We start from the raw sequence: 16,758 nt of genomic DNA on the forward strand, positions 1-16,758 counted from the left end.
GAAGCTTGCCATAGGTTCAAGTCTCTACATCATTGAAATCTGAAGGCTCAAACCGAGATCAAGAGCCTCAAGATACCTCCTCAGATTCATCAACCTCAATCAAGAACCCTCACTAGCAACAATGTAGAGGCAGCGAATATTTAGTGACGAGTAATGAACCCCTAGTGGTCAATGCCTGGGTTACTCTCTCTCTCACACAGTCAACTGACAGAACAAGACTCCCCATACTCTACAATCACACTAAGTAACCATTAAATATCACATTATCAGAGGCAGAAACACCTAGAGGTACTTGAGGATTGATCAACATTGTCTGAATTTCTGTTGAATGACAAACCCACATACAACTGGATCCCATCCAAAAGGTAAGCGCTAAATCCATAAGGGTCATACAGCACTTCAGATGAATATGGGTTAAGGTGAAGATTGAGTGGGGTCAAAATAATGCGTTAAGTTAAATTATATGGTTGCAACAGTTAAAATATAATGGTGGGATTTTCATTAAGTGCACTTTGTGGCAGTGTAGATGTTAGAATCCAGTCTACCAACTAAGACAAGGCATTGTATTAGGGTTATTGAAATAAGATTAAGCACTAAACCCTCAAGGGTTATAGTGCTGCTCTATTAAGACAAGGCATCAAGATATGCACGGTATACACATCAATGAAGAACCATACCAATTAATTTTTGGCAAGGTATCAAGGCTGCCCAGCAAAACTGGAATGGTAATCAATGTATTAGGGTAAGGCATAAAAATCTGAACTGTCAGTGCTAGCTTACTGCAGGACCCACATAACATCCATGGATATGGCAACACCCACTCACACTACACAAATAACCCACACAGTGAAGCTTATGAAGTTTCAGTCAACTTGGACAATTCACAAAGTCAAATTAACACAAGAGATGGAGCCTGTATATAAATGCTACCTATGTATTATTCCAGTCACAGTATACACTTGAAGAGTTTCGAGTTTAAATACTCTCCGAGTCCGGCCATGGGCCTTTGTTCTTTATCAGCACGTTAAACATTTTGCTCCTAGGGCCCTAAAACACCCCAGGACCATGTTTGCTAGTGTCTGTAAACCAGTTATCAAGGTTTATACCACCCGTAGTATACAATTGTGCGGTGGCACATTACCATACTCTTGTACAAGGTGGTAAACCGTGTGTATAATTGTAAACTTGTAATACCAGCCACCACTCAGAATATTCCAAATCAATGTTAAATTAGATACAAATACTTGGGTTTTCAATCGAGCAACCTCACTTTCCTTGCATCGAACTGCTCAAACTACTAAAAGAATCTACCCTTGGCACAAACTTACAAAATTGAGTTTTAATTTCAGACATGGGCCATGGGAATTGCAAGGCATTTTCTAAACTTCGGTAAAAATAACAGGAAATGCTTACATATGAACACTCCCAAGTTGCAAAAATAATTACACATTTAGGGAGGTATTAGAAGAAAACTCAAAAATATAATCCACTTAAATATAATTTGATTAAAAAAATAATTTGGTAAAAAAATATCACAGGTCGGAGTTAGGCTTGAGAGAGCAAGCACTGAGTTCATTTTTGGTATCATCTTGGGTAGACAGCAAACCTGGGGAGACAATGTCTTTATTAGTTCCCAACTTGTGTCAAGTCAACATTAACATTAAATCAACAACGTACTGTACGTTAAATCTTTTTATAAACATTGTAATATGAACAAATAGCAATTAATTGCAAAAAAAGCTTATGTGCACTCACACTAAGCGTGACCTAGCACAGCAGCAATACTACAGTTGTGCTAACCACTCAAAATTTTTTAACTGTGTACCCAAACCCTATTAAAATACATTACTGCCTACACCACAAAAGCAGAGAGTGACCTACCTGATGGTTAGCACCTAGACAGTTTCCTACGACCTCACTGCCTAGATTGCATCTCCACCTCACACATTATCAGGATGTCAGAATACACCATTCTTAGGATTAATTTATTTGTAAAATGAAATACATTGCTGGACATATTACAAAGAACTGTCTATGCTTTGGTTCAATTCAGTAGATTTGTCATAATTTTACACTACACATTATCCTATATATATAAAATTCAAGCACAAAATATTTTTCTTCAAAAAAGTTCATGTTTCCTAGTACAGGAAGCAAGTAGCTAGTCCATGCGCCGAATGGAATGTTTTTCTTGCACTGGCTCTTGGGTGTCGAGGAGCCTGGCTCTCTCTGACCCTAGCTCTGCTTGCTGCCTGCCTCAGTCCTAGCATATCTGACTGTCTGGGGTCCTGACTCAAGCCCTGCCTGTCTGCCTGCCTGCATGGCTAACCTGCTATGTACCTAGTGTGTGGTGAAAAATCGTGAATTAGTCAACTTGAATGATCAGCAAGGTTAGTAAAAAATATAATTGCACTCAAAATTCATGAAGAAATAACATATTTCATTTTTTTTTTAAACAAACCCTCAAACAGTGCAAAACTTTGTGAAAAATAGAAATGGAAGCACGTTCTTACCCGAAGTCCAATACTGTCTAATACCGTCTGTTTGGTCCCTGGTTCATGCCGACAGCACCGCCGCCACCTCCACCACCACTGCCGCCGCCATAGTTGTTGGGTCCACTGTTACCTGAATTATTGTAGCCACTCGTTAGCGGTCGTCGTTGAGGCAAACCATGACTGAATTACCTTAACTACCTCCAACACTCAACTAGTGCGATGATTTGCGAACTGAGCGGGATTCATCCCAAATTTTAATGTCTTCAGATGAATAGCCTGGGTTTTGAGTTACACAAATAAAAATCAGCATAGGTATATTTCAGTAAACTTACTAACCTGCACTGTATGGGGTTGTGCGGTTGGTCTGGCCATAACCCTGGTTCCTCATTGGTCCACCTCCATAACTCTGGCCATAATTGTTGCCAAAGTCACTGGGCCCCTGGCCCCAGTTGTTTGGAGTGCCACCGTAGTTACTGGCCTGTGGGTTCCACCCTTGACTATTTTGATTGTTCCAGCCCTGGTTGTTAGGTGGTCCACCTTGCCATGGACCCTGGTTGCCATAACCACCTTGGTTGTAGCCGCCTGGTCCTCCCTGGTTGGGCGTTCCGTAGTTCCCTTGGTTACCCCAGCCACTCCGGTTATCTGAAGATTTCCCTAATTTCATGTACGTGTAATAGTATACTTCATATATAAGCCACCATTAAAAATAACCTAATCTAAATTGTTTCACTAAACACTTACCTTGCCAACCACCACCTTGATTGCTCCCCCAGCTGTCATTCCTGTTACCAGCCCATGGGCCATTATTACCACCACCACCACCTCCACCACCACCTCGTCCCATACCTCCCATTCCTCCCATGCGACCACGTTGCTGCATCTGAATTTCATTTTTGCTCAGTGCCTTCTTTACATCCACACGTTTTCCCTTCATCTGGATATTCTTGTGTACTGAAAAATAATAAATGTATATACTACATGCATCTTAATTTAGGAGAAAACTTTAAACCAACATGTATGTATATAGCAATTTACAAGAAAACTGAAAATTAGACTGGTGAAAAAATTTGCCAATTTGGTTAAGCCTACTGTAAACTTCAATTACAGTATTTAAGTTTGCAAAATGAAATTTTGACATTCCAAAATCTTGGGTATTTTTTACAGTGCTTACAAATTACGGCAGGGCCCTGCTTCACCGTGTTCCAATAATACGGCGATTTCAAAATACAATCGCTCCATACGGCTCCCGGCCTAATACGGTGTGCGCCACCCAGTTTGTTTAAATTCTCCAAGCATATATTTTATGTTAGGAAACTTTCCAAAATTTCAAGCGTTTTAAAGTTAGTGTATTTTATATGTACTCTTGATAATTATACTTGTGTGTACCTGTACCTAAATGACTTCCTACAAATAAATACTAATCACCTATCACCCTACATTAAGACTACACATCTGAAGGTAAATAACGAGTGTACTGTATGTGTACTTTATCTTTCTGGGCAGCTTTAAATATCATGTATTAAGTATGAGACAGGAAGCAAGAGAAACCTACACCTGACTTTCCACAAATAATTACTACTACTAACCTCTACCCCTACATTAAGACTACAAACATTTTAAGTTAGGTAATGAATGTACTGTATGTATTTTACCTCGTTTTTAATGCCTAGTTCTATTACCTACTTTTGTGTAAACTTGTCTGGCATTTTTAAGTGGAAAAAATGGCACACTGCTTTCTGGCAATAGCCTGGAACCTAACCTGCCACACAAGTGTGGCCCTACTGCACTAGCAAACTGACTCAAGTTGGTCTAGTTTATGCTAGCCTATCTACCACTAGTTATCATACTTCTAGACCTAGGTTGAAGAGGAAATACTGCAGAACAAATTTATTAAGCACAAAGAAAACTAACAAATACTGAATGCAGAGTTTGTACAGTTTGCATTTTCTAAATCTCGAACATTTAAAATTCTGGAGGGGAGAAAAAAAAAAAATCAGGAGAGAGAAAATCAGAAATCCTGTCGGGGAGCAAATAAATTAAGATTTCCATTTCAAAGTTACAAGAAAAAAGAAAACTGCCTACCAACACTGTACTTGTGGAGGCTTCCACTTGAACAATAAATTTAACTTCCGACTCACGAAATAGCATGATTGCAAGCAAACCCCAGAACAGGTTGGGTTTGAACCCATGACAAAATTGTCAAAACTCCAGGCCAGTGCACGAGTCACTGGGCAAGCTGACTACAGTAAGATGCATCAAAATAGGTATATTTATAAACCATTGAAAGGTTAGCACAGGTCCAACTGTGACATTCAATTTTATGATTTGCTCACCATGGTTTCAAACCCCACTCATTCCATGGTTAATTTAACTTACCGCAAAACACCAGTGGAAAGTGGAGAGTACTGCAAACATTGGCATTGTGGCCAGTTTCAAGACCTTTCAACTTAGGAGGCTAGAATGCCCTCGTCTGACAACTAAGACCAGATATAGATACCAATTAAAGTTGAATTAATGACAATGTTCCATATTAGTTGTTCCTATTCGCCTAGCAATAAATAGGTACCAGAATACATGTATATAGTTGTGGCTTAACATCCCAGGGAAGATTTTACTAGTATATTTCAGATTAGGCAAGGATTGAAGTAACCCAGGGCAGTATACCACAACGTGAGGCTTAGAAACAAGCCAAATTAGGGCAGTTATAATTAAACTACGTACATAAAAGAAAATTCAACATTATTGGAGTAGACTCCATATCTGAAAAACTCACCAAAGCTAAGAAGTTTAGCGAGGGGAGATTTTCCTATTTTCTGTTCCAGACACTAACTGGGGTACCTGTTCCAGACAGGTCAAAATGCAACACTATACAGTAACTATTCACCAAGTAGCAATAGAACTCAAGCATTTTGTAGTTAGTGGTTGGTACTTTTTTTTTTAACACTTCAGCTATTTCCCACTGAGGCAGGGCGGGAGAAAAAAAAAAAACTCATCATTCAACACTTTTACCATCAGTCATACATAATCGGTCTTTGCAGAGGTGCTCAGATATGACAGCCAATATCCTAAAACCTTCCTTTAAAATGCAGGCATTGTACTTCCCATTTCCAGGATTCAAGCCTGACTAATTAGTTTCCCTGAATACCTTCACAAAATATTACCCTGTTCATACCAACAGATTAGTTAGCTAGTAGCAATAAATAAAAGTTTAACATTAAGAGCAATTTAACTCAATCTTATAAACATATGCTCCCAACATATAAAATTCCAATTTTCATACCATTAATGGCAAGTTTAATTAAAAATACTGTTAACTGCCACTAGTAATACGAAGTCACTAATTTTAAAATAGCAATGGTCTGAAGCAGTGGTGTCAGGTACTGGCTCACACTGCTTCACAATATTACAAGTATTTGAAGATATTCAAATTACTTTCCCACACTCATATTAATCAAAACTAAGCACTAAACCCACAAGGGCCATATAATCATACTTATATAACTCCACTGAGGTACCAGAAAGCAATATACTCACAACAAGCTTTGTCAACAGCATCATAATCTTCAAACTCCACAAAAGCAAAGCCTCTCTTCTTTTGTGATTCCTTTTCTGTGGGGATACTAACTGAAACCACTTCTCCAAACTGACTGAACGTCTCACGAAGGTCCTGCGAAATGGTCTGGTTTTAATCAACAAATTCAAAATTTTAACTGGATATATGTCACTGTTATTCTGAACACAGCCGCTACAAACCAAGCACAACTTACATCATCGTCTACATCATCCTTAATACCACCGACGAACAATTTCTTGACTGTTACACCAGATTCAGGCTTTCCTATCTCATCCCGGGGAACAGCACGCTTTGTGTCCACCGAACGACCATCAATCTGAAAAATAAATGGCTTTTAATATTTACTTCATTTTTGTTTTAAAACTCACTGGCCATTTTCCAAGGTAGGGAGACTTGAAAAAAAAAAACTTTCACCATCATTCCCTCCACTGTCTTGCTGGAGATGTGCCAATACTACAAACCATACCACAGGAGTGATTTGAACCCGCAGTCAGTCTCAAAACTCCAGACCTTCGCGTTAGCCACTGGACCAGCTAGCCACAATAAGATTCGTCCAACTAGGTATATTTCATGAGTCATGCCAATACTACAGTTCAGTCAAGGAAGGGTAGACAAAATGCAGTCAGTCAGTCAAAGACATAGCCAGTCAGGGAAATGCAGACTACTGCACACAGCTTCAATTACTAACTAAAACATTTAATATAATTTGCAGTCAAATTTTTAAGGGTTGATGTACAGGTCTCCCTCAACATTCACGTTTTCAGCTTTCGCGGACTTCACACATTCGTGAATTCCAACCGCCAAATCATATTCAAGTTTCCCGCCACCTGCGAGTCCCTACTACCCTCCCTCCAACCCCCGCAACTGGCAGCCAGCCCTCCCACCACTCAGTGTGGCGAGTGTTTTGTTTGTTCATTATTTGCTATTAAGCTACATTATAAATAATGTGAAAACATTCATGACTGCATATTGGAATGGCTATTTGGACAGGTATTGGACGGTGACATCATAGTGTTTACTCTTGAACACAGCAAAGAATCAAACATTTCTGCTACTGCTAATAATAACAATAATAATAATAATAATAATAATAATAATAATAATAATAATAATAATACGATATAATTGAAGAAGGAAATTGTACAAAAATACGAGGGAGTGGTTGACATCGTCAGTGTGGCTTTGTTTATGCTGGAGTGAACATTAGTCTCCCTGCTCTTCCAAACATTTCACAATAATTCATTGTTTGGTGCTTGTAGATTGAGTGTGACTGGAGTGGTAGAGGCAGTGGTTGAGGCAGTGGTAGAGGCAGTGATATTTACTAACATATATGTTATAAATAATAATAGTACATTATGAATAACATTATTATTAGTATAAATGTTATTAATATTAACATGTACTATTATTATTTATAACATACGTATATGTTAGTAAATACTACCACTGCCTCAACCACTCCAGTCACACTCAATCTACAAGCACCAAACAATGAATTATTGTGAAATGTTTGGAAGAGCAGGGAGACTAATGTTCACTCCAGCTTAAACAAAGCCACACTGACGTTGTGTCAACCACTCCCTCGTATTTTTGTACAATTTCCTTCTTCAATTATATCGTATTATTATTATTACTACTGTTATTATCAGCAGTAGCAGAAATATTTGATTCTTTGCTGTGTTCAAGAGTAAACACATGATGTCACCGTCCAATACCTGTTCAAGTAGCCATTCCAATATGCAGTCATGAATGTGTTTACATTATTTATACTGTAGTTTAATAGCAAATAATGAACAAACAAAGCACTCACCACACTGAGTGGTGGGAGGGCTGGCTGCCAGTTGCGGGGGTTGGAGGGAGGGTAGTAGGGACTCGCAGTGGTGGAGGAAGTGGTGGAGGCAGTGGAGGAGTCTGTGGTATTTTATAACATACATGTTATTAAAGCATAACATGTATATATTTAGTACAACTTACGACGTTTTCATGTATTTTATGATTGTTCATGGTTCAACAAGTTAAGCAGTATTGTATTATATTTCCCTACAATATATTGGGGCACCAAACATTCACGGTTTTTCAACATTCGCGAGGCTCTTGATCCCCTAACCCTCGCGAATGTTGAGGGACACCTGTACTCTTACAACTAAAATTCATAATTCACTGAACAGTTTTTGCCACTTTCTAAATCTAAATTTAGAAAAAAGTGCCAAACCCACAAACTGAATAACTTGAGAGAGAATATCCAATTTCAAACTTCCATCCTTAGTAAAAAGGATTTATCAAGCTTTGTATTTACTAAATGAAACACCTATTTTATTTCTATGGCACTTTTGATTAGGTTATGGAATAAAATTTGCTGGGATTTTTTATTTTAACCCAGGGAGGGTTAGATGGGATCTTTCAGTCTCTTCCCCCCAGGATGCCACCCACACCAAGCAACTAATACCCAGGTACCAACTTACTGCTAGGTGCCTATTTGGTCTCAAGTTCAGTTAATTTGAAATTAAACCACCCAACTTGCCAAAAACCCTTTGTATTAAATGTGTAATTTATCCTAAATTACTGAAAGTTATCCCATAAGTAACCCTGAGGTTAACTGAAGAGATATTTTAACAATGGAAGTTTTCCGTGAATGGGTAACCCTCGTGTTAACTGCCATGTTGTATATTATCCTATCGTGAAATACATCCTGGAAGTAATCTTGTATTAAGTGATATGCTGTATATTACCTAAGGTAGGGAAGTTATCCAGGAAAATTTCTCCAACAAGCAAACTTGGTATGAAGTGACATGTTGTATTTTATCTTTAGGTCAAGTTAAGCAGTATGAACAATAACTTACTTTGTGAGGTCTGTTCTTCTGTGCTTCATCAACCATGTATGCCTGGGAAAATGCCACAAAGCCAAAGCCTCTCGACCTTTTTGTCTTGGGGTCCTTCATGACAACAACATCAACGATCTCGCCATACTGCTCAAAGTATGCCTTCAAGCTGTCGTCGGTGGTTCGGTAGTCCAGTCCACCGATGAACAGCTTTCGCATCTGCTCCGGTTCAGAATGCTCCTACGGGCAGGGGGAAAAAACTTTTGAAATACAATCACATTTGTATGATGCTAATGTGTAAAAAGTATATTCAATCCACATGACACTCCACTGTTACTGTCCAAAGTTTAGTAGTAATTACAATTTAGTTTAACCCAAACCATTACAGTGAACATTAGTTAATTGAACAGCTACAGTTCAACAATTATCAATTTAAAATTATTAAACACCTCCTATGTAAACCATTTCTAGTGCAACGATCTTTGACCGAACATTTTCAAAATCTACCAAGGTCACTATCGAGATTTTGTCCAGGTTTTAATAGTCATTAAAACCCAAACTAAATTTGCTAAGTCTGTAATTACAAATTCAATATTACAAAACAGCAGTTTTAAATGTCACTACAAAAAATATTTAAGTTTACATAAATTAGTGGTAATGCTTTACTAGGTTTATATAGATACCAACAATATAACCACAATTTCCACAGAAAATAACCATACAAAGGTTTCTACCCATGGGTACACCGTTGCTTACCAACACCACAAGTATGAACGTTAACATCCTAAACCACTTAAACACAAGTCTAGAGCTATGACAAGCCGATGACTTACTCTGAGCCATGCCAGGCTAACATGATTCGACTAGATATATAACAAGGCACTAGGAAGATTAGCAGAGGCCACACCGACCATGAATTAAAGTTTTCCCAGACTTATCCCACCAGCACAGACTACACAGGATATTCCCAAGACAACTTCTCATTTACAACACATTTCATCACATTTAATGCATGACCTGAGGTTATTGCACCAGTGGCAGATCTGCCCTGGCAAGTTTTAATTCCACATTTGTAATGCAAAATGTGGTTTTGTTGTTTTATACAAGTCACTAATAATGCTTTCTCAACTTAAGCACTAAGCTAGCACTTTATAAATAGGCAGAATTAGGTGTCGGTCCTGTTGTACTACGGCTTTGAAGCCAGGGTCCGTCTTGTTGTTCTACGCCAGGAGCTCAGCTCACTTAGATAGGCTGTGAGCAGTAAATCAGTTTAGGTAACAGAATGGGTCTATGCAGTTAAGTCTGCACCATATAAAAATCCTGCAGCACACAGAATGAGAAAACACTGACTGTGGTTTTGGTTTAAATAGGCAACTGTGGTGTATTTTCTTATGGCTTTTATGGTCGTATTCTTGGTCTCGTTTGACAAAATGGAAGATATATTAGAGAAACAGGTGATTATGATTGTTTTGAGGACTGAAAGTAGCTTGAAATTGAGCTCAAAGCAGCAAAATTGTTTGATTTTTTTCCCCAATAATCGAGTACACAAATACACATCCAACTGGCCAGTTTAATATGCATTTAGGCATGCACTGACATTACTTACACAATTATTACAATATTACAGTAGTCTGCAAAGCCGTAAATCAAAATGGAATGCAAGTGCAATATAAGAGGGGCCTGGAGGCACTTTAAATTTGTAGTTTTTGAACTGTGAAATTGGACAAATTACCAAGTCGGACCGAAATGTCGTCGTAAGCTCCTCTCTTCTACGTGTGGGTTATTTGTGTATAATTATTGGGTAGCCGAAATGGGTAAATGGGCAGCTTCTTGCACTCAATAGATACAACAGGAATAATCCTAGCAAAATAACAGGTTAGTTGACTGGAAACAATGGAATTGGCCAAAAATAAGGCATAAAGTGGGTGAAATCGCTGTGTGAATATTGCCAAGATCACTCTGTGAGAGCATAATTCCACAAGTTCTATCAAATTTCATACTTTTGGTTTCATTACCTTCAGAAATTTTTTCATAAGCTAAAAATTTTTTTTTTTTTTTTTAAATTCAACCCTGTGAGCAAGTTTGAGATCAGGAGTCTCGACCCTGAAAGGGTTAATCATTATTATAATAAAGGGGAAGCACTAAACCTGAAGGATTATACAGCACCTAAGGGGAGATGTGGAAGGCATTCAGGTTTAATTCAGGCAACTGGAGTAGATTCAATTCCCCTTTTCAAGAGCCCCTCACCAGCATCAAGGAACCTTCCTTGAGGGGCTGAACGAGTTAAACAGTAAAATATTTAAACTCATCTGAGACCAAGTGGGATCAATTAAAGCTTAAGCCTGTAATGTTAATGAGCTCAATTCTCCATGTCACTCAATTGTTTCTTTTCTGAATAAAGATCTTAAATTTGCACCAAGCAATGGTTCATACGTCCCAGACAATTGCCAACCACTGTTAATGTTTGATGCACAAATTCCTGCACCTTGCAAGTCTTTTACCATTCCAGAAAGAAAAAACAGCACAATACCTCAACTTGAACAATACATAAATAACTTGCACATCAGAGAATGAAGCTCACGATGTTTGTCATCACAGGTTTCATTCACCTATGTGCAAGTTGTGTATAATATTCCAATCCAGCCTCAGCCATTAAGTCAAAAACTTTAATCTTACAAGCAAAACAGAGCATAGCCTCCTTATTTAAACTTTTACCCTTAAACTGTCCAAACGTAGATCTATGTCCAATTTTACATGCTTTCAAGTGGAGAAAATAAAGGTCGGAGCGCTACGCACATCAATGTAGATCTACGTTTGGAAGGTTTAAGGATTAATTAGGTTAAAATTATTTTACCTTCCATAATTTTAGAAACTTTAAAACTTACAACACACAAAATTAAAGAGTATTGTTTATAAATATTCCAATCCAGCCTAAACTAGTAAAATTGTTAATCTTAGAGCAAAATTAAGACCATAGCCAACCTACTTATAGGCAGAAGATGGATTTAGTGGGGGTTATTTATTAGCATAGGAGGACTATTGCAGCAGGCCTACTGACCCATGATAAGCCTGTCCAAAGTCACCTTCTGGCCAAAGCAGTCAGATCACATCCTCTTAAGGGAGCGAAGTCATTTGCTGCCCTCTACAGTCTGTTTGCTAACCAGTTCATTGTCTATTTGTAACCATGGTGAATAATGACAAACATATCCCTGAAGTACCCTGGTAATATCTGCAGTTTTTAACCTGTGCTGCAACCAGTTTCCCACACATACCCATACTTCTATCTTCAAACAGTGTGAAGTCCTAGACAAGTCAGCAATGGCCCCCCTCAATTTGAGTTAGGTAATGCTACCACTCCTGCCCCACAGAGGTGTACCCCATCCATTGCATACATGTCATGTTTGCCACAAATTGTCCCAGTTAATGAATGCAACTGCAAGTTCCTTGCAGTACCTGTCTAGCCAGCAATTTACACCAATTGCCCCACACATCCTTTATTGCCCAATCCTAGGCAAAACCTTCCTGCAGTGCTCTTAGTGTCTTCTTCAGAATGAATTCAACGACCTATTTTAGTGTCACTGGCAAACTTGCTCGTGTTGCTATTTAATCCCTCTTTTTTTGTGTAAACTGAACAAGGGGCCCAACACTGACCCCTGTGGAACACCACTTGGGGTGCATCCCCATTCTGATTTCTCCCCATCTATGCAAACGTTGTTGCCTGTTAACCACACCCCTATAAAGGGAAACTTTCTATTCAGTGTGCCTTAATTTTCCCCAATGAGGAACTATTAAAAGCCTTACTGAAGTCTATATACACTACCATGATCTACCTCAAAACCTTAGTGAAGAAATGAAGCAGTTTTTTAATTAATAAGTGCTAAACCCATAGGGGTCAAGTAGCACCCTGAGAAATGACAGGTGTGTTTGATCCAAAGAAGCAGATAACTGGTTCAGTGCCTTGGATCAAGAGCCATTCACAGTGCCAAAAAAATACAGGAAGCACTAAAACTAACAGGAGTCTTGAAGTATGAAGTTTAAGGGGAATAGGGAGGAAGGAAATAGCTCAAATTCTTTGGATCAAGAGCACTTCAGTAGCAGCAAGCTCCCCCAACCCTAAGTTGGGAAGACTAAACCCACAGGGACCATAATTCCATCCAGGGAATGGTAGGTTAATTAAGTCCAGCCTGAGATCAAAAGCCCCTTACTACCCCCCCCCCCCACTAAATGAATTGTCAGTAATTACACAGTTAAACCCCTCCCCTAATAAATGATATCTGGAGTCAACAGCTACACAGTTAACTCCCCTACCCTGCTAAAACATTGCATCAGCAACTACGCATTCACCCCCCCCCTCCCCAGCTAAAACCATGCGTCCCCCCACTAAAAACCTTGCGTCAGCAGCTACGCAACCTTCCCCCTTAAGTACCCTAATTACAAACAACAATTACCATTATTTCAACGAATTTGACTTGCTTTACAAACTTCTTAAATGAGGTGACACACTCGCCGCCATTTTGTGACGCAACATATGTCTATCTAAATCTGAAACTTGCCTATTAGTGCCCGAGTACTAACTGCTAATAAATAACTAGTGTTGGCTTAGACTCGGGCTCAATACCAGGCTAATTATATAACCGCCGTGAAGACTAGGTAACGAAGTAGAGATGAAGGACGCAAGAGGGAGAGATGAAGGACGCAAGAGGGAGAGAGGGGGTCTGATGTGGGGCTCCATCCTTAGGTGGATGTGACCTGGACCTGACTGCTGCGGCCAGTAGCTTGGGTGGACCTGCCTAGCATGGGCCTGCTGCAGTGCTGGGAGGGAGGGAGATGAAGCATGCCAGAGGACGGGGGAGATGGAGCATGCCAGAGGACGGGGGAGATGGAGCATGCCAGAGGACGGGGGAGATGGAGCATGCCAGAGGACGGGGGAGATGGAGCATGCCAGAGGACGGGGGGGATGGAGCATGCCAGAGGACGGGGGAGATGGAGCATGCCAGAGGACGGGGGAGATGGAGCATGCCAGAGAAGAAGCAAGCCAGAGGGGGGAGAGATGAAACAAGCCAGAGGGGGGAGAGATGAAACAAGCCAGAGGGGGGAGAGATGAAACAAGCCAGAGGGGGGAGAGATGAAACAAGCCAGAGGGGGGAGAGATGAAACAAGCCAGAGTGGGGAGAGATGAAACAAGCCAGAGGGGGGAGAGATGAAACAAGCCAGAGGGGGGAGAGATGAAACAAGCCAGAGGGGGGAGAGATGAAACAAGCCAGAGGGGGGAGAGATGAAACAAGCCAGCGGGGGGAGAGATGAAACAAGCCAGAGGGGGGAGAGATGAAACAAGCCAGAGGGGGGAGAGATGAAACAAGCCAGAGGGGGGAGAGATGAAACAAGCCAGAGGGGGGAGAGATGAAACAAGCCAGAGGGGGGAGAGATGAAACAAGCCAGAGGGGGGAGAGATGAAACAAGCCAGAGGGGGGAGAGATGAAACAAGCCAGAGGGGGGAGAGATGAAACAAGCCAGAGGGGGGAGAGATGAAACAAGCCAGAGGGGGGAGAGATGAAACAAGCCAGAGGGGGGAGAGATGAAACAAGCCAGAGGGGGGAGAGATGAAACAAGCCAGAGGGGGGAGAGATGAAACAAGCCAGAGGGGGGAGAGATGAAACAAGCCAGAGGGGGGAGAGATGAAACAAGCCAGAGGGGGGAGAGATGAAACAAGCCAGAGGGGGGAGAGATGAAACTAGCCAGAGGGGGGAGAGATGAAACTAGCCAGAGGGGGGAGAGATGAAACAAGCCAGAGGGGGGAGAGATGAAACAAGCCAGAGGGGGAGAGATGAAACTAGCCAGATTGGGGAGAGATGAAACTAGCCAGAGGGGGGAGAGATGAAGCAAGCCAGCGGGGGGAGAGATGAAGCAAGCCAGAGGGGGGAGAGATGAAGCAAGCCAGAGGGGGGAGAGATGAAACTAGCCAGAGGGGGGAGAGATGAAGCAAGCCAGAGGGGGGAGATGAAACTAGCCAGATTGGGGAGAGATGAAACTAGCCAGAGGGGGAGAGATGAAACTAGCCAGATTGGGGAGAGATGAAACTAGCCAGAGGGGGGAGAGATGAAACTAGCCAGAGGGGGGAGAGATGAAGCAAGCCAGAGGGGGGAGAGATGAAGCAAGCCAGAGGGGGGAGAGATGAAGCAAGCCAGAGGGGGGAGAGATGAAGCAAGCCAGAGGGGGGAGAGATGAAGCAAGCCAGAGGGGGGAGAGATGAAGCAAGCCAGAGGGGGGAGAGATGAAGCAAGCCAGAGGGGGAGAGATGAAGCAAGCCAGAGGGGGGAGATGAAGCAAGCCAGAGGGGGGAGATGAAGCAAGCCAGAGGGGGGAGATGAAGCAAGCCAGAGGGGGGGAGATGAAGCAAGCCAGAGGGGGGGGGGAGATGAAGCAAGCCAGGGGGGGGGGGGGGGGGGGGGAGATGAAGCAAGCCAGAGGGGGGAGATGAAGCAAGCCAGAGAGGGGGAGATATGAAGCAAGCCAGAGGGGGGGAGATATGAAGCCAGAGAGGGGGAGATATGAAGCAAGCCAGAGGGGGGGAGATATGAAGCAAGCCAGAGATGAAGCAAGCTAGTCGGGGTGAGATAAAGGAAGCAATAGAAGGCAGAAAAGGATGAAGTAAGCGACAGACGAGTGAAGCAAGAGGCGCGATGAAGGAATTCATTAATATAAGTGTGGCTTGGGATGGTCGGCCATGACACCTCCACACCGGCCCACCAACTTATATTCCCTCGTAACTCACTAACACAAACTACTCCACCATAACCACGGCGGATGAACGATTGTGGAAAAGATAAAGATGGAGGAAGCATAAAGAGACAAACAAGGAAGAACTGTAATAATGACTAATAATAAGTGGTGAGGAGGTTGCCTCCGCCATCACGCCGCCGCCGCCGCTGCCACATATTTCCTCATAAATCACCACCAACATGTAATACACCACCACAACCACGCTACAAACACGACGGTGGCGGGAATAAACATGGAAGAAGCATAAACAAAGATAAGAGGAAAAAGTCATGTAATAATGTGAATTATAGCCCCGGTGGCGTCTCCTCCATGACACCTTCACCACCCCATTCCCTCGTAATCACCACCAACATAACACACCACCACAACCACACTACAAACACAACACACAAGAAAATAAACATAGCTGAATCATATAAATATACCTAAATAACAAGAACAAGACATAAGTACAACCCCCGGGTGGCGCCTCCGCCATGACACTCACCGGCCACCACCACCACATATTACCTCACTTATCTCCCCACCACCCACACATACCACCACCCACACCATCACATACAACCCACCAACAACTTAACTAACCTCCTTCACCATCTTGGAGCGGTCCGAGTAGTTCTGGCGTGAGGAAAACAGAATTCTAAGTGTGGAGAACCAAGTGTGAGAGAAGCTTGCTGGTGGCGGCTGCTGGCGGGTCTGGACCCGTAGCTCACCACACTACACCTATATCACCGATTTATACTTTATTACTCTTTTTTGAGATGGTTTTGGAGTGTCTTTGGGGGTATTTTTGACCGGGAAGTTCTCTGGTGTGGGTATTTTGTCTCAATAAATGCGATTTGTGGGGTTTTGAAGGGTGAAGTGTGTGGGGTCGGAAGTGACGTCAGGACGCCTCCCCGGCGGCGCTAAATTTTAAAATTGGGTTTTCCTTAATATTGATGAATTATGCCCATGGCGGTATATATGTTGCTTTATTTTGTTGATGTTTCGACATCCAGTGACTTCATCAATATTATACATAAAACATCAACTGTATATAATACATACATCAAACATTAAGTGTATATAACACCGGCAAGTTGATATATTG

The 16,758-nt window shown here is 41.5% G+C and overlaps 1 protein-coding gene across 9 annotated transcripts; it reads right to left on the reverse strand.

Annotated features, from left to right (window-relative positions):
• Positions 1 to 1,480: 1,480 nt before the first annotated feature.
• Positions 1,481 to 16,411, reverse strand: LOC128694187 (heterogeneous nuclear ribonucleoprotein 87F). 9 transcript variants are annotated; one of them, XM_053784170.1, is made up of 8 exons: positions 16,254 to 16,411; positions 8,910 to 9,128; positions 6,263 to 6,385; positions 6,030 to 6,174; positions 3,237 to 3,446; positions 2,832 to 3,149; positions 2,514 to 2,625; positions 1,481 to 1,606 (listed from the first exon to the last, which is right to left on the reverse strand). In XM_053784170.1, the coding sequence occupies exons 1-7, from the start codon at positions 16,263 to 16,265 to the stop codon at positions 2,531 to 2,533; spliced, it is 1,122 nt and encodes a 373-aa protein (XP_053640145.1). In that variant the 5' UTR covers positions 16,266 to 16,411; the 3' UTR covers positions 1,481 to 1,606; positions 2,514 to 2,530. The 9 variants fall into 9 exon arrangements, with proteins under 9 accessions (XP_053640145.1, XP_053640148.1, XP_053640152.2 ...); XM_053784177.2 differs by lacking the exon at positions 1,481 to 1,606 and adding an exon at positions 1,972 to 2,340 and having other exon boundaries at positions 2,832 to 3,137; positions 6,030 to 6,162; XM_053784171.1 differs by lacking the exon at positions 1,481 to 1,606 and adding an exon at positions 1,972 to 2,340 and having other exon boundaries at positions 6,030 to 6,162.
• Between the last annotated feature and the right edge of the window lie 347 nt (positions 16,412 to 16,758).

Source organism: Cherax quadricarinatus, chromosome 43 (assembly GCF_038502225.1).
Source record: "Cherax quadricarinatus isolate ZL_2023a chromosome 43, ASM3850222v1, whole genome shotgun sequence".
Classification (NCBI taxonomy): domain Eukaryota; kingdom Metazoa; phylum Arthropoda; class Malacostraca; order Decapoda; family Parastacidae; genus Cherax; species Cherax quadricarinatus.

Coding starts and splice junctions, on each gene's coding strand:
- LOC128694187 (XM_053784170.1), bottom strand. Junction 6,386..8,909: donor AGAAGAACAGACCTCACAAA/GTAAGTTATTGT, acceptor TTTATTTTTCAG/ATTGATGGTCGTTCGGTGGA. Junction 2,626..2,831: donor CACAACCCCATACAGTGCAG/GTTAGTAAGTTT, acceptor ACAATAATTCAG/GTAACAGTGGACCCAACAAC.